Source organism: Rhea americana, unplaced genomic scaffold, assembly GCF_003343005.1.
Source record: "Rhea americana isolate MKP2758 unplaced genomic scaffold, rheAme1 scaffold_226, whole genome shotgun sequence".
NCBI lineage: Eukaryota > Metazoa > Chordata > Aves > Rheiformes > Rheidae > Rhea > Rhea americana.
Genome location: NW_028186342.1, coordinates 423,679 through 449,604, shown reverse-complemented (window position 1 = coordinate 449,604; position 25,926 = coordinate 423,679). Strand labels below are relative to the sequence as shown.

General features: G+C 45.3%; 1 protein-coding gene across 1 annotated transcript in view; it reads left to right on the top strand.

Annotated features, from left to right (window-relative positions):
- ZFHX3 (zinc finger homeobox 3) overlaps nucleotides 1-25,926 on the top strand; it is a 196,080-nt gene that overhangs the window by 163,657 nt on the left and 6,497 nt on the right. The window contains exons 6-9 of the mRNA XM_085305745.1: nucleotides 1,353-1,486; nucleotides 1,689-1,889; nucleotides 11,219-11,321; nucleotides 12,977-18,515. Of these exons, the coding sequence (XP_085161871.1) occupies nucleotides 1,353-1,486; nucleotides 1,689-1,889; nucleotides 11,219-11,321; nucleotides 12,977-18,515 (5,977 nt within the window). The remainder of the gene's footprint in view (nucleotides 1-1,352; nucleotides 1,487-1,688; nucleotides 1,890-11,218; nucleotides 11,322-12,976; nucleotides 18,516-25,926) is intronic.

The following is a 25,926-nucleotide window of genomic DNA, read 5'->3' as shown; positions in this document are numbered from 1 at the left end:
CCTATTTGCAATATCTATTTTCCATTTCCTGGAAGTTATTTAACCTCTAATTGAATGCTTAGAGGTGGGAGTCTGTCAAGGAAGGAAGTTAAAAACGTAGATTACACTTCTTACTTTGGTGTGGTACTTTTTGAGATACATTTCATATCAGTAATTGAAAGGATCTTTGTGAAGGAAATAGTTTACCTGATTTACTCTGACTGCATCTTCTGAAATAAGGTGCAGATACCAATGAGTTCACAAAGAGAATAAGAGACAGGGAGCAGAGTATGGGGGGACCAGTCTAAGAATGCTACAATGCCTTGTTAATCGGCAGCCAATCCATCATATTAAATATCCAGCTGTCATATATTACCTTTCAAGTGAAAATGAATAACTCCCATTAAGGGCAAAATGGGTTTGAAGTCGATTCGAGACAGATTAAAGTACTGTTATGAATGTGTGTTCGGGGAGGAGGCGACGGGGGCTGTGTATAATATACTTGTCCTTACAGTTTTTAAATAATAGATGTCCCACAAATTTATGTACTCCGGGATACAGGGGGAGGGGTAAAGGTCAGGGGATGTGCATTCTGAGAAATGCCTCAACTTACGAAGTGTTTTGCTATTGAGTTCTGGTTTTGTTTTCCTTTTTTTGTTTTGATTAATTAAAATTGCCTCTCATCAACTCGTTACAGTTGGTGATTGCTTGGATCTAGTCCCAGCGCTAGCTATAGGCGAGGTTCTGCTGTCAGTCTCCCATTACAGTTTTGGTGGGACTGCTTGCTGGGGAGTGCCCTCAGATACGTTCTCGTCCCAGGGCTTGCATGAGTTGCACGTGCTGAGGATGCAGGCACTGTCCTTCTAGCAATGTGCCATTGCTTACAGGACTGAGGTGGGAATCAGTCRTGTGGAACTGCAGCAGCTTTCAGCTGTCTCTAAGGCAAATGTATTCCGAAGTGATTATATACAAAACTTTGTATGTTCACAGCTAGGAATATGAATTTTACTTTGTCATATGTCTGTCTAGCTGCTTGTGGAGGTGACACGTTGGCCTTAATGGCTGGCCAAGCATTTGTATCTCAGACACAAATACAGGAAAAAAAAAGGCCTGCACCTAGCAGGCTGTAAACAGACTACATAAATAGCTGCTTCTAACTGTGAATTTGACACAATTCCTTTATTATGGAAGATAATCAAGAAAGACCTTTTTTTTTGGCCAGGTATACTTTGTAGCATATAAGTTAGTCCATATACTCATTCTCCTGCAAGTCCTGTGTTTCTGGAAACTGCAACAGTGTAAATGGAAATACTGTCTTCATCCAACTTAAGCCTCTTYGGGGATGTCCTGATATAAATCTCTTTCTGTTGCAGCACCAGCCAGCCAGGCAGAGAAGGAGCTGACAGAGCCTCCAGCATCCTCTAAACGCATGTCATTTCCCAGCAGCTCTGAGTCACCTCTCTCCTTTAAATGGTCGAAAACTTCAGAGGAGACCAAATCAGAGCAGGTAAGGAGCAAGAACCCAGCTTTTTGTGCATCTACAAGCAGTTGATTTGTTTCATATATGCCAAAAGCAAAAAATGAGAGGGCGATGACGAAAAGTGGTAACTGGTGGTAGGAAAAGGCATCAAATTATTAAAGTCTAGCTCTAAGAAAAGAGGAAAACAGCAGCTGTAGCAATTGCATGATTCATTTGTCTTGCTCTGCAGATGTATCAGTGTCCATATTGCAAGTACAGTAACACAGACGTGAATCGACTGCGGGTGCACGCCATGACCCAGCACTCAGTGCAACCCATGCTCCGCTGCCCACTCTGCCAGGACATGCTGAACAACAAGATCCATTTGCAGCTGCACCTCACACATCTGCACAGTGTGTCACCTGACTGTGTTGAGAAACTCATCATGACGGTAAGTTGGTGCATATTCAAGCATGTCTTCTGCCTTCCTAGAAAATACGAAGATGAGCGGGATGTCCTCTCTTGCACAGGCTAATATTGCTGTAATGTGCCACTCTGGGCAACTCCCTGGTCTGTCTGGGCTTTCTCATCAATATTTTTTCCATGCCTGCATGTTTTGTCTGCAGAAGCTAGGTTGTCCATGCTGGAGCACTATGCTGGCACTATTACGACATTGAGTAATTTTCCTATGAAGAGATTGGAACAACTAAGATTTCTCTTAACTACTGAGATCATCACAGAGGAGTGCATTTTGCACAGAAGTGTTCAGAAATGAAGTAGTTGATGTGCTGTGCTGCTCCTGTTGCAGAGAGAGCAAGTGCTCCGTATGTAGATTAGCACTTCAGAAGAGGGACACCCAGGGTTGTTAAGGTAACAGATTACTGGAAATTGGGTATCAGGTTTCTGCTTAAAATATGATTTTAAGAACCAACAGGATTACTTCCATTGGCAGTCTGGCCTTACAGCGGAGAGAGAGTCCTATCGTGCAGCCCATATTCTGTGTGTGCTTTATTCACTTAACCAAGATCATTGTTATGGTTGTATGAGATAAGTTGTGTCTGTTATTTCTTTGTGAAATCATTCCATCCAAATAATCATGCTTTTGATGTATAACAATTCACTTTCTTCAGGGTAAGCTGAACAAGCACGGGATATGCAGCAGCTGGCCCAAGAGAGCTTGAATCTTTTGTGACTGTGAATACTATGAAGCAATTGTTTCAAGTGGTATTTTCAAAATATTTTGAAACGCCTGATCTTAAATTGGGTTTTAAGACTAGACAGTTAAAATTCTCTGAAGTAGGAAGTTAGGCCACTAAAGTGTTGATTGAAAGTTCTCTAAATAAAAAAGAACTCAAAATTTTTAACTAATCCACTTCTAGAACTGTTTGTCAAACAAGACTGTGGCTTTGTGTGGGTTGTGACCATTATTGCTTCTGCAATCTGTTCTGAAGTGGTGCAGGAGCTCCAGATAGCAGATTGTGATTCAGGATACATGTATTTGTATCAGGCTTTTGTTCTGTCCTGCATCGTTGTTTTAGTATCTAGTATGGGAATCTTCCTCCAACACTGCCTCTGAGRAACTGAAGTTCAGCTAGCTGCAGAAAGAATTAGTTAAGAGTGCTTGATAAGAAGTAGTAAATTAATGGGGCAGTGCTCAAATTCTCATTTATGACACCTGTGGGGTTTTTTTGTTTGTTTTGTTTTTTTGTTCAGTTGTTTTTTTGGTTTTTTTTTTTTTTTTTTTTTTTCTGGCTTCCTTTTTCTCCCGGAGCTGTTGATTGAGACTCTCTTTGCTACTGGCGTATGTATAGAGTAGTGTCTGCGACTGCTGGACCTCATCTGTGGGACCTCTGCACACTTAAAATGCAAAAATGCTCATGAAGGTGCACCCCATTCTCCAGCACCGAGGCATTTATTTGAGTAAATAACATTTTGAGTCTCAAAATTTTTTTTTTGTGAATTTCCTTTTCATAGATTTTGCATGAATGTGCCTTGCCGTTTGCTAGTGTCAGTTTAAGATGCACGTAGAATTAATAAGGCACATTTTCAAAAACCCTTCTAAATTCATAAATGGGATATATTGTCAGATTTCTACACTGTTATTTCTTTGGTATAATCTTCAAGGCAAGGCTGTGTCTGCATTTAAGAAGCTGTCGCCAAATATATAAAATAAACTGTTTATTTTGATTCCTATCAGTTCTTCCTTTTGTGATTTTTTTTCTTGCACCCCATTTCTGCTTGTTTTTCCCTTCTTTTCTGATTTCTGACAATGGAAAAGAGTAACTCCACATTTGTCACAATATTTGTGTTCTCTTATCCACTCCCCTTCGGTGATTTGTTTGAGCAAGCACATGCTGTGTTGCCCAGCTTCTCTTACCTTTCTTTGTTCTTTTCTTTCTCTCTCCCTCCAGTCATTTTGGAGTCATCTCCCTCTCACCCCCCTCCTATGCTTTTTATCTTCCTTCATTGCTTTACTGGGTACTTGTCCTCTCGTTTCTCTGCCCTGGGCAGGCCAACGAAGGCTCGCAGTGGCCAGCGTTGGACCAGGACCTCACAGCCGCTTGCAAGAACTCCCTGTACTCCGCGTAGGAACCTCATCCTAATGYCCGTTAACAAACCAGCAGCATTGACAGATCCCAGTGTTTTCTGAATACAAAATACGAGAGGTTTCGGAGAAGAGGGCAGTAGCAGTTCACTAACACAAGGTGGTTGCAGCCATGGGCTCCAGTGAGCGGATTCACTGCGTTTATCTAGGTTAAGGAACTGTCCCCAGCACAAAGACCTAGCTCTCTGGGACCTGCATCTGTTTTAAATGATGGTAGCTAAGTATGCAGATACTTTTTGAGGACTTAAACAAACCTGATTAGCTTCTGACTACGTTGACAAAACATATGTTGACCTTAGAAAATCACTAAGCAGAAGCTGAGCCCCTTTCTTAGGCCAGCCAGTGTAACCAGTTTGCTGCAGGTATCTGCTACACGGGTGTGAAAATGGTTAGTTTCTGAGTTGGGCTCTCTGCAAAACCAGCRATCTAAAATGGGTGTAAATTAGTGCAACCTCTTAGCGCAAGTGAGTGTATATCCTCCAAGATGTAGGAGACTAATAGAAACAACTCATTAAGGAGCTCAAATGCACCCCACAGAGGACATGCCAAAGCAACTGCTTTGGTGTGGAGGACTGTTGTTTTAGGTCTGTGTATCTTCTGTGCTGCAGCAAGACCTCATTCTGCTGCAACATGCAGGACTTCTGCTGAGAAATGAGGAGCATGTCCGTAGAGCTCACCCTCTAGCTCTTCTCTTTTTTCATCTTGCCATTGCCATCAGCCCTGGGTAGCTCTTTTCTTTGGTACCTAGGGATGTGCGTGGGGAGGAAGATTGTCTCTTCTGGYTCAAGTAAATTAACGTGTGGGTCAAGAAGATGGTTCTTTTTTGCATTAAATGACAAATACTTTAAAAAATGGGCACGGTTTGTGCAGAACGTGGAAGCATCAAACATTCCTAATTTTGCTTATTCTAGCTAGGATTCCTGTCTTGGTCTGATGTGCAGATCAGRTCCTGGTGCCACCGAGAGTGAATTGCAGCCCCGTGAATGGGAGCCAGGTTCCTTTCGACACAGTGTCTTTACACGCGGCGTTGGAGGAGGCTCCAGTTAATAATACCTTATCAGACGCCTTTCAGGAACCTGCAGTGTCTAATATGTCTGTTGCCATGGTAACAGCTGCTTGCTTATGCTGAGCATCTCATAGCTGTGCGTTTCCTGCCCCTTCCTTTCCATACCAACCAGCAGCCCGGACGACTGTCCCGCCGGGAGCAGCCGCAGCGGTGCCCTCCTCCCGGCCGTCGCCTCCGCGGGCGGCGTGGCAGGGGCCGGGGCCGCTGCCCGAGCTCGCCGTGCCGTGCCGTGCCGTGCCGTGCCGTGCCGAGGGGGCTCGTATGCCGATGGGGAACTCCCGGCTGGCTGGGGCCGAGGCCGCGCGCCGGCCCGCGCCGGCCCGTCTCACGCTCACCTGCTGCTTCCGTTGCACGGGGCTGGTGAATTAAATGTGACAAAGTTTATTTTATGGGGCATTTCTCCAGGTCTAAACTAGCCCAATCGCCATCTTCCCACGCGGCAGCCYCTGTGCCGACCTGCGCCGCTTCCGCAGAGAGCTCCTTAATGAGGGTGAAGTGCAGTTCGCCTGCGTAGCCGACTGACAAGACCGATGGGCACGAGCAGGCGGCCGGGGGGCCGAGCAGCCGCTGGCGCGGGAGCGGGAGCGCTCCCTCCCCCCGCTCTGCCCCCTTCTCGTTCCGCACGTGCCCCTCGCTCCGGTTCGCTCTGTTGTCCATTTTCTCTTTCTCCATTTAAGGCACCTTTGCAGCATTTCCAGCTGCCTTTTCATCTTCCTTTCTCCCTTGCTCTAAAAGTAATTCTTCCCCATCTCTGCCATCCTCACTGCTCTCTCATACTATCTTTACATTTTTTCCTCTTTCCTATTGTCTTTTCTTATTGCACTCTCCCTTCTGCTGTCATTCAATTTTTCTCTCTCCCTCCTTCTCGCCCCCTCTTACTCCCCCCTTTCCCTCTCACTCTGTGTCTCATTCTCCATCTCGGATGAAGGTAATGAAAATAATCGGGCTTCATTAATTCTGAGCCCTGTGAGATGATAGCCATTTGGAGCCATGTTTGCCAATTAGATGGTCTAAATTAGAAGTGACCTTGGTATACTGCCATCGCTTTGCTTCTCTGAGTCTAATGAAGCTTTTCACTCCAGCACCCTCTCTCTCTCTTTGTAATGGAAATTACCTCCTTTGTCTGGTTCGGGAACCTTGCATTGCATGTGTATTTCCTCCTGGTTGCATGGACGTAGGGGTAGTACTGTATCTCCTCAGACCCTTTCTAGAGGTTTTCTTTTCAAAGCCACGTGATTTCAGCATTTGTGTGGCATTTACAGAGGACCATGTAGAACCTCCACATGTTCGATCATTTGGTCCAGAGGAGAGTAAGAAGACAGGTCCARTGTGTAAAGAGGGCTGGCTATTCACACTATCCAAAGATTCATTTTTCAAACGTGCCAAGCATACGCCTGTGTCTTGCTGCCCAGGGCCAGCACAAGAGTGATGTTGCAGCTCTAAGCCTCAGGCCCATACTCTTAAGAGGCTCTGTGGTTCATCATCTTAAAAATATGCTAGAAGCAGTAGTAGCAGGAGCCACACTTGTCATTGCTGTGGGTGGTCAGCTGTGAGAATGAACTCACAGGTTGTTCTGAAAGCTGGTGACAGGTAAATCTTTTGCTGACCATAGATGTCAGAGTGTGTGTGGTCTGATGAAGGGATTCACAGGATAGGGAGGTAGGAGATGTGGTTTCGCTCCTTGAGGGTTTTTGTAATGCTTAGTAATTCGCTAGASCACATTATTTTTAGAAATGGCCATCAATTTGGGATGCCCAAGCATACAAGTGGATCTCTTCATCTTAAAGAAATTTTATCCGTGTAAGAGGATCTGAATTTTGTCCAAAATGGGGGGTACTTGGAAGTACAGGTGCTTATCCCAGCAACTTCAGCAGTATCTTCCATCTTCTAAGCTCTGCAGTTTATTGCCAAGTGAAATTCTACAGCCAAAGTTTCCGTGTTCAGTACAGACTACAAGATAAACATGTTGGATGTGGGGAGTGGGAGACATTGCCAAAGTCTCTGACCAATGCTTTTCGCTTCTTGGCTCTTCAGCCTAGCAAGTCCTTTAGCCATATTTCATGGCATGAAACAACAGTTCCCTCATTGTTGTCAGTGATGGCTTTCTGAGCAGTGARCACTCACTGAATGTTTGCTGCATCATCAGGAATTGAATTTTATCTATACATTCGTATTCAAAAATTGGGCTGTCAAAGACAACAGATAGACTGAGCTACTAGTTCTACCCCATCTCTTGTTTTTATTTAGACAGAAAGATCCAGGAGTCACCCAGTTCAAGGAGACCACGTATATTCTGTACAATAATATTGTGCAGGACAAGAACCCAGAAGAGACCCRGTGAGAGCAGGTGGTGTGGGGCATGTGTTTTCAGTGCTGTCTGCAGAGGTGGATTAGAAAATCTGAGTGTGCAAAAGATTAGTATTTCTAAGCCTGAAAGGCTTTGCTGGTAGCTTATGGGCCAAAATACCATAGCTGCAGCTGCAAAGGGGCTACAGTTTAATGTTAGACAGAGCTAAACAAATATGCATAGGARGAAGAAAGGAGAAGTACAAATCACAAGCCCCTCCAAAGCAGGGACCGTCCTTGTTACCCATTTGTATGGTTGCAGGGGGGCTTCATGCAGCTCCTTGACAGTGCAGCAGTTAACAGATTCAAAGATAACAAATAACGAATGTAAGAAATTACACTGCACCTTACATTTGTGGGGCTTTTCTTAAATAACGGTTCAAATTGACTGTCTTGTTGATATCATGAAAAAGTTGGTGTTAAAGAGAAATTAAAACAAGGAGATACAGCTAGTTAGCACGCTTTAGGGCAGATGCTAGATTRCATCCCTGGTGTTGCCTGCTCAGGTGAAAGGGGTGTAGAGAGCACACAGGATCGTATGAGCTAACATGGCCTGTGCTCAAGGTAAATAATTCTTCTCTATCACCAGAACAGCTATGCTATTTAAATACATCTAAAGTACAAAATTCTGCGGTTTAGAGCATCACTCCTTGTTTAATCTGTTGGGTGACCGTGGCCTCTGGAGCCTTCCTTCCCCCTTGATACTCTTATTATTTGTATTACAAAAGCAGCCACAACCCACAAGACATTTTCTGCACRCACAAGGAAATGGTATCTACTCCAAAGGGTTTGCAGTGTGAAAGGACAAAATAGTTCAAAGTGGGGAGTCTGGAATTCAGTGTAAATGCAAATTGATTTGAGRTATGCAGCCCATTTTCGTTATTCTTTATTTTTGGTCCTGCTCGGGTGATGGTCCATGAGGGTGAAGAGACAGAGCAGGCTTGCCCTGGAAAATGGCRTGGGAAAGGGGTGCAGTGTTTTAAGAAGAAACCTGAACAGTGCTGAGCTGGTAAATGACTAAAGCAGGAGCTAGATCAGTTGCTGAAGCAAGTGCTTTATTTTCAAAGTTTTATTTCCCAGTGGCAGCCGTGCACATCTGTCTGGACTGTCAGCAGTTGCCCTACATCCATACCTAGAATTTCAGGCTTCCTGCACTTTCCTCTGAGCTTTTTTCTTTTTGCCTTTCAGGATTTTGTGCCTATAACAATTTAATGTACCAGAGCTTTTCTTTTTTCTTTTTGTGGAGGGAGGGGCAGAAGGAGGGTGAGAACTGTGGCTATGGAGATGCAGGTAGATAAAGGTAATTACTTAAACATATATAGGGCAGGACTTATTGGTTTGGAGACCCAGATTARGATGCAGAGGAGCATGTGAGGTTGATGATTATATTTCGGGGAGAGTTAATTGACGGAAGGTGAAGGCAGACAAAGAACCGCTGCTTACTGCCTTCTTGAATCCCAATCAGGAATTATGATTAAAGACGCGGCGAGACAACAGAGGCCTGATGAATTGGTGTCTTTTTTTTTTCTTTTTTGCCGTCATTCACACTTGATTGACTTCAACCTTTCAAGTGCAAAAGTCTCTCTTTTCCATTATTATTCATAGCCATCTGAGTTTTTCTAATTAAAGTGTATGAAAACAATTACTGATCCGTTGTACTGAGTCTGGTAGTGGGGATGGCTGCCTTACTGTAACGCGTATAAAAAGCCCACAGTTTTCTATAATGATGTGCAGCTGAGGTGTTAGATAATTTTATTCTTTTTCTACTCTGTTGGGGTTTTTTTAATTTCTCATGATTTATTTTTCATAATTCCTAAAGATCCTAGGAAAGCACTCTCCCTGCTGATAAAACTGAGAGGGACAGCTCCTTTCCTTGCCTTTCCTGCTCTGCTTCCCTGCTCATCCCCCCCTCAGAGCCCGTTTACTATGAATTAACCAGTGACCTTTCACATCTCGTGACCCACCACCCACAGCCATCAGATGCTCCTGGTTAGAATAAAAGGTGGAATGAATTTGGTGTGCTCAGCTTCCCTCCTTGTGATTTATCAGTGTCAGCTGCTTTTCCTGCAGATGTCTAGAGCCAAATGCTGTGGCTCTTCCTCTCTTCACCTTCACCYACCCGCTCACTGCAGAATCTCAGCATCCCTCCCCTGCACCGTGTGGGTGCCTGGAGCCACRCATATGCAAACTGTTGTTTTTGAAGCTTTTCATGGACTGATTTTCTTCTGCTGTATTAATGAAACCAAGGTCTAGTCTGTGCTTGTTCGGATTTGACGTATGCATAGATAAGGCAGACTTCAGGTCCTGCACAGAGATTTACAGCATTTTGGCTGCAGCTTCACCACAGATTTGTTAATATCTCGTGTGGTRCAGTCAGAGCTTTGTGGTCTCTGACTTGCAGAAAGCAATCTATACTCCAGGAATGTAAGAGCCTCATTAGTCTCTTCCAAAATCCAAGGTTCACATGCCTTCTCAGCGTCTGATAGAAGGAAGGGGAGGTTTGTTTTTCTAGGAAACATACTTGTCCAAGAGCGTCTCTTACACCTCACCTTTCCAGCAGGCAGAGGCTGGGAGCTCAAGCACTGCAACAAAAGCATTGCAAGTCATTTTTGGTTTCTGTTGCTTCAAGTACCATGATTCCTCGTAAATGGGACTGGTTCTTTGATGTCAGCTGCGAGGAAGCACCACGGCTACTCGAAGCTGTAGTGACATCTTTACTTGCTGCTGGCCTATGAGCAGTGCTGGCAACCATGCATGTGAATGTCAGTGGTGGTACGGGACTGTCCTTCCAGTGATTGCTCTGGAACTGTGGCTGTGGTTTGGCTTTTAAGATGCTCTTGGATACTGACTCAGAAAGAAGGGTATTTTGTCCTGCTTTTGATACCATCCATGCACAAACTGCTAGCCAGGTAGTTTATATTTTCAGTGTGACTGGATTCACACAAAGGAATGTGATTTTCCAAAAAAAAAGAAAAAAAAAGAGAAAAAAGAAAGAAAAAAAAGAAAAAGAAAAAAAAGAAAAGACTAGTATAATCATTTGACTCTTTCAGAGGGCGTCTCTAGTTGAACCACACAAAATTTTCAGCTCTTTAAAAATCTTGAAGTTTAAGTCCTGCACTGGTAATGACAATGCAGGTTCTGGACAAACATTTGAAGAGAGGCAAAAGGACCATATCAGTCGGAGCAAGGAAAGGGTTACCAAAAGCTTTTCATTTTGCAGATGATTCACTGTCTTTTTAGTCTTTCCTTATTCATCCTTTCTTTTGTCACCTCTCTGCTTATTTGTACTCTACTTTCTCATGCCCCTCCTTTTCCTGCATCGATACACTTTGAAAACAGTGCTGCAATGCTCCCTAGTTCAAGATTACAGTGYACTTTACAAGGTACGATTTAATTAGGGGCCTTATTATGTTTTCAGCAGCTTAAGGTGGGCCTTTCAACTTATCTACCTAATTGGTTGCACAAGAAGTTTCACAGCCCATGACAAAACATTGTCAGTGATCAAAGTCTGAATTCTACATAAAGAAAAAATATTAATAATAAGATTATTCTTCAAGTGTGCACTGCTAATTATGTCCAGAATGTAACTGTAGAAACATTTTTGACTGATGTGAGCTTTGTCTAATAAACATGAGTCTTCAGTGAGCTATGAAAAATGACGCCTGACTTTACAATACTGATGTCTGRTTTTGCCACTGAAGATATTTAAAACATTTTCTTGTGTTTTTCTATTCCCTACATCCTTCCCTCCCTCCGTTTCCAGGTGACAACACCTGAGGTGATGATGCCCAGCAGCATGTTTCTCCCAGCAACTGCTCCAGACAAAGATGGGAATTCCAACACCGAAGAAGCGGGGAAGCAGCCTGGTGAGTGTGACTGACAAGGTTTGCCTCTGATAATCTGGGGTTTCCTGATTTGCCCAGCTCKGGTCACCAGGCCAGAGACTGTGTCTGGGGACATCTACACCTGTTTGATTTCCAACTGCACATCCTGAGGTCYGCAGCCAGCAAGTGCACAGCAGAGCAGTCTCCCATCCTGTGCCACAAACAGGCCAGTGCCCTGTGTGTCCCCACAGTACAACAGAGCTGAGCAGCTCCAAGCTGGTGACCAGAAGTCAGGTGAACACAGCTCACCCACTGTGGTGGTACATTTGGAAATTATGTTGAATCCTGGCAATGGAGAACACTGGATGTGAACAGTGAAAAACAGAGTAGAGGGCTTAAGGAATTGGTAGAGAAACCAAATATTTTGCTGCTGCTGGCCACAGAGAATCTACCGCCACCTCCGCTCTACTTGCTTAGTCCACATCATAGCTGAATTATGCACATTGCCAACACAGTCTGAGGAGGTTTGAGCTGCTGCAGTGCTTATCCATCCCAGAGCTACTCTGCCTTTTTCATTGCCGTGTTGTATTATGAAGAAGACTTGCCTTTAAGTTAACAGCTATTTACTCCTGGCTTTGTGGCATGATGTGAGAACATCATAAGAATATCATTCTGCACAGGCAAAGGTGTATAATCTCAAACCTAGTAGGGAAACAATACTGATAGTCCTTCAGTGGTGCGCTCCTGGAAAGAGTCTGCAAGGAGACTGAGAATTAAGACAACTGTTGCTTCCTTTCAGGCATGCAGCACAAAGGGAGAGATCCTGGTGGGACAGCACTGACACAGCCGAGGTAGCTAGAGCTGCACTGGACAGTAGGATCCCCTGTTCGGCCTCTATCCAAACTGCACTGTCTTTGCTGGCAGAACTCTGCTCTCAGACCCTGGAAATGCGGCAGTGCATTCCCTCTGCTGTTTATTGTCTCCTCTCCCTTTATCCCTCAAAGAAAACCCTTTGASCTCCCCCTAGAAGGGCCTGAATTTCATTCCTGTTGGTTTTAGCTTTGATAGGACCAAGACTCAAGCATTACGTTGAGTTTGAGACCCTTCTTATTGGAAAAGAAGCCAGGACATCAAAGAAAAACAGCAAAGACAGATAGGTGGATGGGTGGCCTTCACTTAAAAGGAAAAATTAAAGGTGCTAAATGCAGCTAAGGGAACGTGTGTTTTGTGAATAATTTGCAGATATTCAAAGTAGGCAAGAAAGTAGATTGTGTAGGTTTATGCAATGAGCCATGATACGGGTAATGGGCTGGTATTAAAATCAGTGAAAGAAGGTATAGGAGAAATGTTAGAAATACCTATCCTCTTGCAGAGAAAATAACATTGCCGTACCATAGCCAGAAAGAGGGTACTGATCAACCCTTGTGTGCTGGTGTAATTTTCATTGGGCTAAAGGAAAACCCATRAGAAATGGCAGCCTTAGCCAAAGTAATGGTGAGGGGAAAATGCTCTTGCCTATGGTCAGGAGAAGGAAGTGCTGGAGTTTTGTCCAGTCCCCAGTGAAAACACARTCAGGGCTGTTTCTTTCTTGTTTTCAATCTAAATGGATGGCAGAGGTGGGCCTTACCTAAACTTTTTGAGATGAGCACTCAGCATCTTTTCATGCTTCTGGTTTTGTTCTGATTTTGTTTTCACAGAGATCTCTGAGGACTCAGGAAAGAGCCTTTTGTCATCTGAAAGTGCAGAGCACAGTGGAGATCCTAAACCAGTTCCAGCTGATCAGAGCTCGGCCAGGGAGGATTCTGGTTTCCTTTGCTGGAAGAAGGGGTGCAACCAGGTGTTCAAAAGTTCAGCAGCCCTGCAGACACATTTCAATGAAGTTCATGCAAAGCGGCCTCAATTGCCGGTATCTGATCGCCATGTCTACAAATACCGTTGTAACCAGTGCAGCCTGGCATTCAAAACCATTGAGAAGCTKCAGCTCCATTCTCAGTACCATGTGATCAGAGCAGCCACTATGTGCTGCCTCTGTCAGCGCAGCTTCCGAACCTTCCAGGCCTTGAAGAAGCACCTGGAAACCAGCCATCTGGAGTTGAGTGAAGCTGACATTCAGCAGCTGTATGGTGGTCTTTTGGTCAATGGAGACCTCCTTGCCATGGGTGACCCTTCACTTGCTGAAGACCACACTATAATAGTTGAAGAAGATAAGGAGGAAGAGAGTGACTTGGAAGATAAGCAAAGCCCTACAGGTAGTGATTCTGGGTCAGTGCAAGAGGACTCTGGCTCAGAACCAAAGAGGGCCTTACCCTTCAGAAAAGGCCCTAACTTCACTATGGAGAAATTCCTAGATCCATCTCGCCCTTATAAATGCACAGTTTGTAAAGAGTCTTTCACACAAAAGAACATTCTTCTGGTCCATTACAATTCAGTTTCTCATCTGCATAAATTGAAAAGAGCGCTCCAGGAGTCTGCTACTGGGCAGCCTGAGCCTACTAGCAGCCCAGATAACAAACCTTTTAAGTGCAACACCTGCAGTGTGGCCTACAGTCAGAGCTCTACTTTGGAGATCCACATGAGGTCTGTCCTACACCAAACCAAGGCTCGTGCTGCCAAACTGGAGGCGGCTGGGGGCAGTGGCAGTAGTAATGGAGCTGGCAATAGCAGCAGCAGCAGTCTCTCATTGGGTTCATCCACGCCAAGTCCGGTGAGCACTAGCAACAGTAATACTTTTACAACCACCAACACAAGTAATTCAGGCATGACTCCCATTCCCAGCCTACTCAACCAGGTATCCAGTGACAGTGTGGGAATTCCTCCCTTGGGCAACCCTGTTAGCACTAATATCTCCTCTCCTTCTGAGCCCAAAGAGGTAAACCGGAAGAAGCTGGCAGACATGATTGCATCCAGGCAGCAACAGCAGCAGCAGCAGCAACAGCAACAGCAGCAAGCTCAAACCTTGGCACAGGCCCAGGCCCAAGTCCAGGCCCATCTGCAGCAAGAGCTGCAGCAACAAGCTGCTCTCCTGCAGTCTCAGCTGTTCAACCCAGCACTTTTGCCGCACTTTCCAATGACCACTGAGACCCTTCTGCAGCTTCAGCAACAGCAACATCTTTTGTTTCCTTTTTACATCCCCAGTGCCGAGTTCCAGCTCAATCCAGAAGTTAGCTTGCCTGTCACCAGCAGTGCACTGACATTGACTGGTACAGGTCCAAGCTTGCTGGAGGACCTGAAGGCTCAAGTTCAGCTCCCACAGCAGAGCCATCCACAACTCTTACAACAGCAGCAAGGTCAGCTGTCTTTGTCACAACCTCACTCTGTCCTTATACAACAAAGCCAGCACCCAGAGAAGAAAAATAAATCTGTAGTGAAGGAGAAAGAAAAAGAAACCCCAAGGGAAAGGGAAAATACAGAGAGGGGAGACAATAATGCAGTGTCTAAGGAACCTCTGCCTGATAACTTAAAGCCCAAAGACAAGAAAGACTTTGCACCAGGCAATAATTCAGAGCCCTCTTTGCTTCCTCCACGTATTGCATCTGATGCAAGAGGGAATGCCACAAAAGCCTTGCTGGAAAACTTTGGCTTTGAGCTCGTCATTCAGTATAATGAGAACAAGCAGAAGGTGCAGAAGAAAAATGGGAAGACAGAGCAAGGTGAGAACTTGGAAAAGCTTGAATGCGATACATGTGGCAAGTTTTTTTCAAACATCCTCATTCTGAAGAGTCACCAAGAGCATGTTCACCAACATTACTTTCCCTTTAAGCAGTTAGAGAGATTTGCCAAACAGTACAGAGAACACTATGATAAACTGTACCCACTAAGACCTCAGACCCCAGAGCCACCACCACCACCTCCACCTCCGCCACCACCACTTCCTCCAGCACCTCCTCAGCCAGCTTCTACTCCTACCATTCCTACTTCTGCTCCACCTATTACCTCTCCTACGATTGCACCAGCCCAGCCATCTGTGCCGCTCACCCAGCTCTCTATGCCAATGGAGCTCCCCATTTTTTCACCACTTATGATGCAAACCATGCCACTACAAACGTTACCTGCTCAGCTGCCGCCCCAGCTTGGTCCCGTAGACCCTCTGCCTGCCGACCTGGCCCAGTTGTACCAGCATCAGCTCAACCCTAGCCTTCTCCAGCAGCAGCAGAACAAGAGGCCACGCACACGGATCACTGATGACCAGCTCAGAGTCCTTCGGCAGTATTTTGATATTAACAAYTCCCCAAGTGAGGAACAAATCAAAGAGATGGCGGACAAGTCTGGATTGCCCCAGAAGGTGATCAAGCACTGGTTCAGAAATACTCTGTTCAAAGAACGCCAGCGCAACAAGGATTCCCCATACAACTTCAGTAATCCTCCCATTACCAGCTTGGAAGAACTGAAGATAGACTCACGGCCTCCTTCTCCAGAACCTCAAAAGCAGGAGTACTGGGGAAGCAAGCGATCCTCCAGGACACGCTTTACTGACTACCAACTCAGAGTCCTGCAGGATTTTTTTGATGCCAATGCCTATCCAAAGGATGATGAATTTGAACAGCTTTCTAACTTGCTGAACCTCCCAACACGTGTCATAGTGGTGTGGTTCCAGAATGCTCGTCAAAAAGCTCGGAAAAACTATGAGAATCAGGGAGAAGGCAAAGATGGGGAACGGCGGGAGCTTACAAATGACAGATACATTAGAACAAGCAACTTGAACTACCAATGCAAAAAGTGCAGTCTAGTCTTTCAGCGCATTTTTGATCTTATTAAACACCAGAAAAAGCTTTGTTACAAAGACGAGGATGAGGATGGACAGGATGATAGCCAGAATGAAGACTCTATGGATGCAATGGAGCTCTTGACTCCAACCAGTTCCTCCTGCAGCACACCGATGCCCTCACAAGCTTACAGCACACCTACATCTTCAGCTAATGCAGCCTCCTCAGCTTTTCTGCAGCTCACTGCTGAGGCAGATGATTCTTCCACCTATAGTTCTAAAGCAGAAGCTACAGATGAGAAACCAAAGCAGTCTGAACCTCCAAGTACACAGCAAAACCAAACTCAAGAGAAGCAAGTGCAACCAAAGCAAGAGTCTCAGCAGCAACAGGACCAAGGAGAACAAAAGACAAGTTCAGCTCACCAAAAGATTTCACAGTTATCCTCCCCTTCTTCATTGCAGCAGCCACCTCCCCCTCCACAACCACCWCAGTGTTCCTTGTCACAGTCAAGCCCAAGCCCCTCTCAGCTCTCACATCTCTCCCTCAAACCCATTCACACATCCACCCCTCAACAGTTGGCAAACCTACCTCCTCAGCTAATCCCATACCAGTGTGACCAGTGTAAGCTGGCATTTCCTTCCTTTGAGCATTGGCAGGAGCATCAGCAGCTTCACTTTTTGAGTGCACAAAATCAATTTATCCACCCCCCATTCCTGGACAGAACGCTGGATATGCCTTTCATGCTTTTTGATCCCAGTAATCCACTACTTGCGAGCCAGCTGCTGTCTGGAACATTACCACAGATTCCAGCAAGCTCAGCCACTTCACCATCAACACCAACATCCACAATGAACACACTGAAGAGAAAGCTGGAGGAAAAGGCCAGTGCAAGTCCAGGAGAAAATGACAGTGGGACTGGAGGAGAAGAACCACAAAGGGATAAACGTCTGAGGACAACGATTACCCCAGAGCAGCTGGAAATTCTTTATCAGAAATACTTGCTTGATTCCAATCCAACACGGAARATGTTGGATCACATTGCACATGAAGTGGGATTAAAGAAACGCGTGGTGCAAGTTTGGTTTCAGAACACCCGCGCACGAGAGAGGAAGGGACAGTTCAGAGCTGTAGGGCCTGCCCAAGCCCACAGACGGTGTCCTTTCTGCCGAGCTCTCTTTAAAGCAAAGACAGCTCTTGAAGCTCATATCCGATCCCGTCACTGGCATGAGGCCAAGCGAGCTGGATACAACCTGACTTTGTCTGCTATGCTCTTAGATTGTGATGGGGGACTCCAAATGAAGGGTGATATCTTTGATGGAGCGAGCTTTTCCCACATGCCACCAACTAGCAGTGATGGTCAGAGTGTTCCTCTCTCCCCAGTGAACAAGAGCATGGAACTGTCACCTCGAACTCTGCTGAGTCCATCCTCCATTAAGGTAGAAGGGATAGAAGACTTCGAGAGTCCCTCCATGTCCTCAGTCAACCTGAGCTTTGACCAAACAAAGCTGGACAACGATGACTGCTCTTCTGTCAACACTGCAATCACAGACACTACAACAGGAGATGAAGGGAACGCAGACAATGATAGTGCAACAGGGATTGCAACCGAAACCAAATCAGCATCAGGACCCAGCGAAGGTTTGACAAAGGCTGCCATGATAGCAATGTCTGAATATGAAGATCGGCTATCTTCTGGCCTCGTCAGCCCAGCGCCCAGCTTTTACAGCAAAGAGTACGATAATGAAGGTACTGTGGACTATAGTGAAACATCCAGCCTTGCAGACCCCTGCTCACCCAGCCCTGGTGCAAGTGGTTCAGCCAGCAAGTCTGGAGAGAGTGGGGATCGGCCTGGACAGAAACGCTTTCGCACTCAGATGACTAATCTCCAGCTGAAAGTTCTTAAGTCATGCTTTAATGACTACAGGACACCTACCATGCTGGAGTGTGAGGTCCTGGGCAATGACATTGGACTGCCAAAGAGAGTTGTTCAGGTCTGGTTCCAGAATGCTAGGGCAAAGGAGAAGAAGTCCAAACTCAGCATGGCCAAGCATTTTGGTATAAACCAAACAAGTTATGAGGGACCCAAAACAGAGTGCACTTTGTGTGGCATCAAGTACAGCGCTCGACTGTCTGTACGTGACCATATCTTCTCTCAACAGCATATCTCCAAAGTTAAAGAAACCATTGGAAGCCAGTTGGATAAGGAAAAGGAGTATTTTGACCCAGCTACTGTACGTCAGTTGATGGCTCAGCAGGAGTTGGACCGGATCAAAAAAGCCAATGAGGTTCTTGGTCTGGCAGCTCAACAGCAGGGCATGTTTGATAATACCCCTCTGCAAGCTCTTAACCTTCCTGCTGCGTACCCAGCACTACAGGGCATCCCTCCAGTCTTGCTCCCAGGCCTCAACAGCCCATCCTTACCAGGCTTTACTCCATCCAACACAGGTGGGTATGGATATTATCACACTGTTCAAAGACACAGCTTAACTTCATGCATCTTTATCACAAGCAAACATTCTCTTGAGAATGTCTGATAATAGGCTACCTGGCCTTTAATAGAGCATATTTACTTGACAAGGTAAAGCAATAGGTATTTTATAGTTAAAGTAAAGGTATAAGCAATAGGTATTCTTTAATGCCTGAATTCAGATTTTCAAGCAGAGCCTGGAGCAGAGCAAGATCCAGACATGCTGCATATTTCTGTTTCCTTAGCGCAGACAAAAAAAAAAAANAAAAAAAAAAAAAAAAAAACTGAAGAAACTGAAGCACCTTCAAGGAAATGGTAAATAGAGGATTTATCAAACAGAACATGAAAAGGACAAATATGCTGAATGCATTGTTCATTGTATCTTTCCTTTTGATATTAAATTCAGTTTTATGTAATGCCATCCCAAGTTTTCAAGAATTCTGAACTGTTTCTAGGGAAAAGTATGAAATGCCTCATAGCAACAGTGACAGCAACCTGGAAGATCTTTATGTAATGTCCTTATAGTGGCCTCCAGGACAAGTCCTGTATCTGGCCATGTAGCTGTGGATTGTTTTTTCAGCAGTGGCTGACATTCAGATCTAAAAATACCTTTTTGACCAACAACTGCATAGTCATGGGACAAATGTTCTTTGTATTTTAATATAATTTTTCTAACAGTTCATAAAAATGAAAATTGATATAGTCCTTTGGGTAGCCCAATCTCAGAGATTAGTGGGTTTTTTTTGTTTGTTTGTTTTTTGTTTTTTTTCCCAGAGTGCTCCTTTCCTATGTACCTAGTAGAGGGGTGGAAGGGATATGATGCATAGCAAATGCTGGCAGTGCAAGATAGTGCTCAGTAGTCTAGCAGTGACCTAGAAAACTTGATCAAGGGCCTTACTTCACCTCTGGTGCATCTGTGGTATTCCAGAGTATGTATCTGAAGTGCAGTTTGTGAAAGAGTAATTCATGTTCTGTAGGAGACTTACTTTCGACTGGCAGACTTTTCCATCTGCTTCTGATGATCCTGATGTCTATTCCAGTTACTTTCACCAGAGCCTCTCTACATTTACAGCAATCTCCCTAGACCTGACTCCAAGTATCCTGTCTAAGCAACAGGATGAATCTGTCTCAGGTTGGAAAGCTTGTTACACCATAGCGCCTGGGAACGTTACACCGTATCCCAGTGTGTGCCTTGCTTTTCTGTGCTATGCTGATACTGGCCTAACACTGTTAGTGTCCTGAAATGATAACTTTCTCTCATTATAATGAACTAATTAGCTAATGATGAGTTACAATTTGTAGTGCGAAGTCTAGATAGGATCTGAGAGTCTTCCTGGCTTCTTCATCAGAAATCAGAGTGCATTCAGATTTTCTGATGCTTTTAGTCAGCAGGCTGCCTCTTTGAGTTCCTTTTCTGACAGATTAAAAAATGCAGTGCAAGTGCTGCCAGGTAACATGTGTGTGTCATGTTAATAAAGCAACCTTCTTTATTTGTCATCTAGGAGGTAAATCAAAACCTAAGACAGCAGTCTGCTTCAGGAGACTAGCTGGCACAAATAGTTTTGTGGGACCTGAACAGCTCATCTGCTGTTTGCAGAGTGGGTAGGCTGCAGAGTTGTTCACTGTCATTACAGTACTAGAACCTGAAGTTAGTATGTTGCTGCAGTGACACTGCAGTATAACATCTGAAAAAGAGCATGAGAGACCCATGTCTCAAAACAGGCATCATTCTCTCACTATGAAGGGAAAGTAACTCTGTTCACCTTTTTCTCCACCACTGCTCGTCTCTGGAACGTCTCCATTGACGGATGAAAAAGAGTTAAGTTTCAGTGTATTTGATGGGTTTCGGCCTGTCATAAGATGATTTTGTCTCTTGGAGTAAGATCCTTTGTTCCAACAAAGCGGCAGAGGGGAATGCCTTGTAGTATGGTTGCTGATGCTCGTATGAGAATGTCCTACTGGAGAGCATAAGAGATCGGAGCAGATTTTTTTGGAGTCTGGCAAACCTGGGCCTCTACAAGCCTTCTTTGCGTGGTTACAGAACTCTTTTTTTTTTTCCTCTAAAGAAAGTACAGTAGTTCTTGACTGTGGTTGTGGGCATAGTTCCTTGTAATTAAACCGTTTTAAAAAACAGTTCTTAGGAGATATTCCTCTATTCAAGGATGCTGTCCATTCCTGCTCCTTGAATCTAGTCTTAGCTACATGCCTGATGGGAACTGTTGTGTGCCAGGATCCTTTTGTGCTATTCTTACAGAAGATCTCATTTCAGTGGCTAGAGCTACGCCAAGAGGATCTCTTTGGCAAATCATATTTTCAGCCTATTGCAGATTGCCTCTCTGCTTTTTACTTAGTACCTCAGATTTATAACAAGATCTAGAATTACATTTTTGCACTTTCAATCTGTACAATTGTTTTTATTTTTCTCCAAAGACCAGTATGTGTCCTGAGGAGATGGGGTTACATACTATGAATGTTAAAAGCAACCGGTGACTACCTAAACAGGACTAAGCTATTTAGAAAGTCAAACAGACTATTTGTGGCCTTTAGATAAAGCTCCAAAGGTCAGGCCATCTCAGCTCAGAGCCTGTCAAAATAGATAAGGCTGTGCAACCAGGAATGTTATGAATTAGCCACTGCTCCTGTGCTTGAACCTCTCAGGGACTGTTCAACTAGGGGACATCAGCTTAAATGGCATCTATCCATAATGTGCCCTTATCTGAAATCTATAAGACTGCTGCATGGAGGCTCGCTTCATACCTTCACAAATCACTGTTGTCTTAATACAGCATCAAAAGTAGTTGCAGGTTTCCAAAGGGCTTTGCTTCAGTCTTCGCTGAATTCTCCAGTGCTCTTAGCCTCCCTCCTCCTCAGGCCCTCCTGCTAGTTTSCTTTAGCAGGCTGTCCTCTATGGAGCCATATCGATCTTGTCTCCTCCTCTTTACTCAGGAGGCCAACTCTGCATGCAGGTTTTCAAAGGCAGTGGATGGTTGCAGCACTATAGGAGAATGAGCTCTTTATACTGGGGTGTATTGCAGGCAGGTTTTAGAGACCCCTGTGCCCCCCTTAGCTGCCAACTACTACTCAAAACATGATGCTGCAAGAAATTTGTTCCTGTGCTATGTTTTGGGAAGTAGGAATTCCTAGCTGGCTAGGTAACTTTATAGGACAATATTAAGCAATGGGCTCATGTAATGTGACYGTGCAGGCAGCAGTTTGTGGCTTGTTATCCAGAAGCCAGAGGAACAGGACATGTATAGCTTTGTATATAATTCAAATCTTATACTTTCAATTGCCCAGTTTAGCACTTCTGTGCCCCAGGTCCTGCTGTCTGTGTCTGGCCAAGGATGAGTGTAATGGGAGCTGCCTGCTAGAGACAGGAATGAGATGGTTATGGATGCCTACATTTCTCCATTTCTCAAGATCAATTTTGATGGTATAGCACCTCACCAAGATACATGGGGCAGCTGCAGCTCAGATGAAACTGGCTGCAGCTCCTGGCTCTTTTCAGGTCCTTTTTTTTTTGCTGTCTTCACAGGGTAAAGGAGCCCCATGGCAGCTGGATTGCCCTGCCAGCAGTCACCACCAGCGCTATGCACAGCTGTTTCCCTGCAGGTGTGTTCCCTCTTGGAAAACACCTTAAGCTGCCACCTTGCCCTGAACCATCCCCGAAAGCACCATCTCTCTCCCCTTGCCCTCTCAGCTGTATTGTATAAGAGGTACAACCTCAAATAAGAGTTACTATGCAAAAGTTGCTATGTCCTAGTTCAGTGACTGTTCATACTCAGTTCACCTTTGAACAGTTGTCATTGCAGCTGAAAGTACTGGAACTTTGTTAATGAAAGGTTAGTTTTTGTCAAGTGGTTTTGCGGTAGGGGGTGGATCCTACAGAAAATTCCATGGCTGTGGAGTCACTCAGCATACGGGGCTGTGCCTGTGAGAAAATTAGAGCTTTGTTTTATTTTTATTTTCCCCTAATGGCATCAAGAGACTTCCTGAACGAAGTGTTCCTTTTTAGGAGTGTGTGTGCCAACTGCAGTGGACATGACTAATGCTTCAGACTCTTTAAGCTACGCTCCTCTTGCCCCAGTTGCTATCAGTTATGAGAGTAGAAATCGATACCCAAGGGACTGTGTTGTTACTGGCTATTCCTGCTGTTAGGAAGATTAGCAGACTAGCATTCCACCATTAATCTATCTCCTTTGTGAAATATTCTACAAAGCTTTTAATTCCACCCAAAATACCATGTTCTTGCCCTAGGGGAAATCTGAATACCACAAAAACTTTGAAATCACACGGAAGCTGTATGCCCAAAGCCTCTCATATTGGAAGGGAGAGGCTGTATCTGAGGTTGTGGATCCAGGAACAGCTGCCCAATAAGGACAAAATAACTTAGACTTAGCCTGTTCAGTCCTCTTCAGTTGCTATGACCAGGGCTTTCTAACCTGTGGGCATTTTAACAGGAATTGACAGTACCTGCTGTCATTGCCACTTGGCACAGTGCTTTCCTTCTTTTAGAACCCTTCAGCCAAAAGAACAACTATTTAGCACAGATGCAGGAAGAGGACCTGCACATGACATCAATTGTTAATTATTTGGGAATTTTGAAGGAGTCAGTGGAACAATAACTATGAATTTTCAGGTTTTTTGAGGAAATAGAAAGACTGTTCGTTGCTTATTAGTRAATGATCTAGTTCTAATACTCTCTGTTGTCTTTCATGTTCTCTGCTAGACCAACTGATGCAGCTAGGGATGTCTTCAAGGGAAAGAAAATACAGGCTTATGGTTTTGTTTTGAGGCTGCCTTTACATTAAGACTTATTTTCCTACTGCTGTCAACCTGTGTAGCTCTACTTTCAGTAGTAACAATGCAATCTTATCTGTATCAACATTTTGTGAGTGATAACAAAAATTACAGTTGCTCCTGTGGGAAGTTGAAAGGAAAAGTGTGGATGGAACACGGACTTGGTCCAGTTTCCTAAATAGGTCTCTCCTTGTTGAGTGTTCTGCAGCTAGGACCTTCCTTTCTTTATTTCAGTCTGGGGAAAAAAGAAGGAATTAAGTCAAAGTACAACAATTTCCAATTTGCTTTGATTGTTGTAAACTGGATTTGCACATCCAGTGCTCACCCACAGTTAATGAATGAGCTGCATCCCAGGAAAGGAAAGAAGTATCTTCTCAAAAGAACAAGTCCAGTTCTGGGACCTGGAATAATGCCATTGTGCAGGGGGAAAATGTCTTAGAAAGTTTTGTTCAAGTTACTCAATAAAGCTAGGTGCATTGTTTGCACTGAGAATATTCTTCAGGGCCCTTGTCTGTGAAATGGAATGATTTTCTCTCTTTTAGTAAACTGTAACTACCTGGCTAATTTTTGCAAATGTAGTGTTTTCTGGTCTGCTGTTCCGGTTATGTGACCCTGTGCCTACGCATAACGAAAGGCACACGGCTTGACTTCCTTTCTTCCAACATCAGAACAGGATTGTGAGCACCTAGTACTTTCGGGGATGGGGAAGAGTCTTGTCTGGAAAACCCAACTCCTTCCCCAAGGGCCACTTGGATTCCCAGGTTTCAATACCCARCTCACTTGCCCCTGATCCCCAGCTCTTCTCAGCTCAAACACTCATGCTGACAATCTTTCTGTTGCAGAGTTTCTTCCTTGCCTAGAGCCACCCCAGGCTCCTCATCAGCCCACCTAAGATCGATCTTTATCTCTCACCAAATGTCCTCCGTTGCCTCCAGCCCTGAGATGCTCCCCTCCTCCTGCTCAGGGACCCTGCTAGCCGGGTGCCTGCTTTCCCATTGCATCCCTCCTGAGTCTCTCCTATATCCCTCTCCCATCTCAAACTTTTGGAAGAATGGCATTTAAGACTTGATACGCCCTGCAGGTAGGGGTGAGGGCAGTTAGCTGTGACACATGAAAGAATAACATGAATACAGGCAGGTGAAAGAGCATCTCTTTGGCCAGAGCCAAAGCAGGGAAAGAAAATGACTTTATCTTTTGGGATGACCCAGCCACAGCTCAAGAAACAGGTGGTGGAGAGAAGCATTAGCATTAACTAGGATGAATTGCTGTGAGAATGCTTTGCCTCTCTCTTCTTGAATAAACCCCCTTGTTTTTCTTTTCTGATAGTGCTTTTTGGATAGTCTAATCCTTCTTTTTATAGAATGTAAGCATGGTCATTAGAGGTGCTTGGCCCAGAGCAGCCAATGTGGCTGCGTGCTTTATTTGCAAATCCCTCTTCAGGGTTAACTACTTTTCTACTTCAAACGGACGTTTCTAAGTGAGTGCCTGCGGTGATGAGGAGGTGGCAGTGTTGCAGCAGGCCTGCCCGTAGGAGACATGGGGAGAGAGTACTGTTGCAGTCCTATCAGTGCTTTGCAGCCGTAGCGCCTGCAGGTGGTAGGTGCTGTGCAGATTCGGGGGGTGGTAAAAGTCCTGCCTCCAAAGAGATTCCCACACTGCCCCGGTGGGTTTGGACATTCGGGTCCCTTACATGTGTCCCGAGTGTCGCAGCTGTGAAACAGAAGGGAAGGAGGAGGTCCAAGGCGGTGGGCTGTCTGTCGGTGGTAGTGCTTAACGTATGGCAGAGAAAGAACATTTGTTTCTTACGGCTTCTTGCCTTCGGAGGTTTTCCTGCGTTTGCAGTTTTCACCGCACGGCATATTCCCCAGTAGACAGAGATGCCGGGTTTAGTCTGGCCGGCTGACGTCAGGGTGTCCTGGAGAGTGTAAGAGCCGTGGGTTCTCCCTCCCGCCCTCCCCTCTGCCGGTGCCGCCTGTCTTCCGCAGTGCTTTCCCAGCTGGTCTCTCCTCCCCACTCCTGGCATTTTATTTGCTTTTCCAGCCTGTGGCTGGACAAAACAAACATCTTATCACTTTGTACACTGAACAAATGAGTCGCAAGGCAAGTGCTCTTGCTCCGTCCCGCTGCTCTCGCTGCCCACGCCGATATTCCCCTGGCTGCTCCCTCTCTGAACCCTTGGAAGCTCCCGAGCGTTCCCAGGTAACGGACTGTCGCAGACGCTCCTCCGTCCTCGCCAGGCAGGGGACGGGCCAAGTGTCCAGAGCTCTTCACGCCTTAGCCGTGATAACTCGTCTTAGGAAAACAGGTCCTTAGCCTGTATTTCTCACCCTACAGTGGTAGGTTTTGCCAAGCATTAGAAAGGGGAAGCGAGACATCTGCCAGTACGTGGAAATCGGCAGCTGGGGGAAGATTCGCTCGGCGCGGGGGAAGTGGAAGCTGCTGCACTAGGAGGGAGAATAAGACAAAGATTGCGCCTCTTCCCTGCTCCCTCCCTCCCYCCCGCTCCCCCTGCTCCCGCTCTTGGCATTATTTTTCATTATTTTCCCTGTGTTTTAAATGCTTCCTTAGTCCAGAACTGATTAGCTGTTGTTAGATGGAAAGGTGCAGTAGCTGGGCCCGGTGCCGCCCGGCAGCGCGGCTGGTGAGCGCCCGTGCGAGCGGAGCAGCGCCCGGCGCC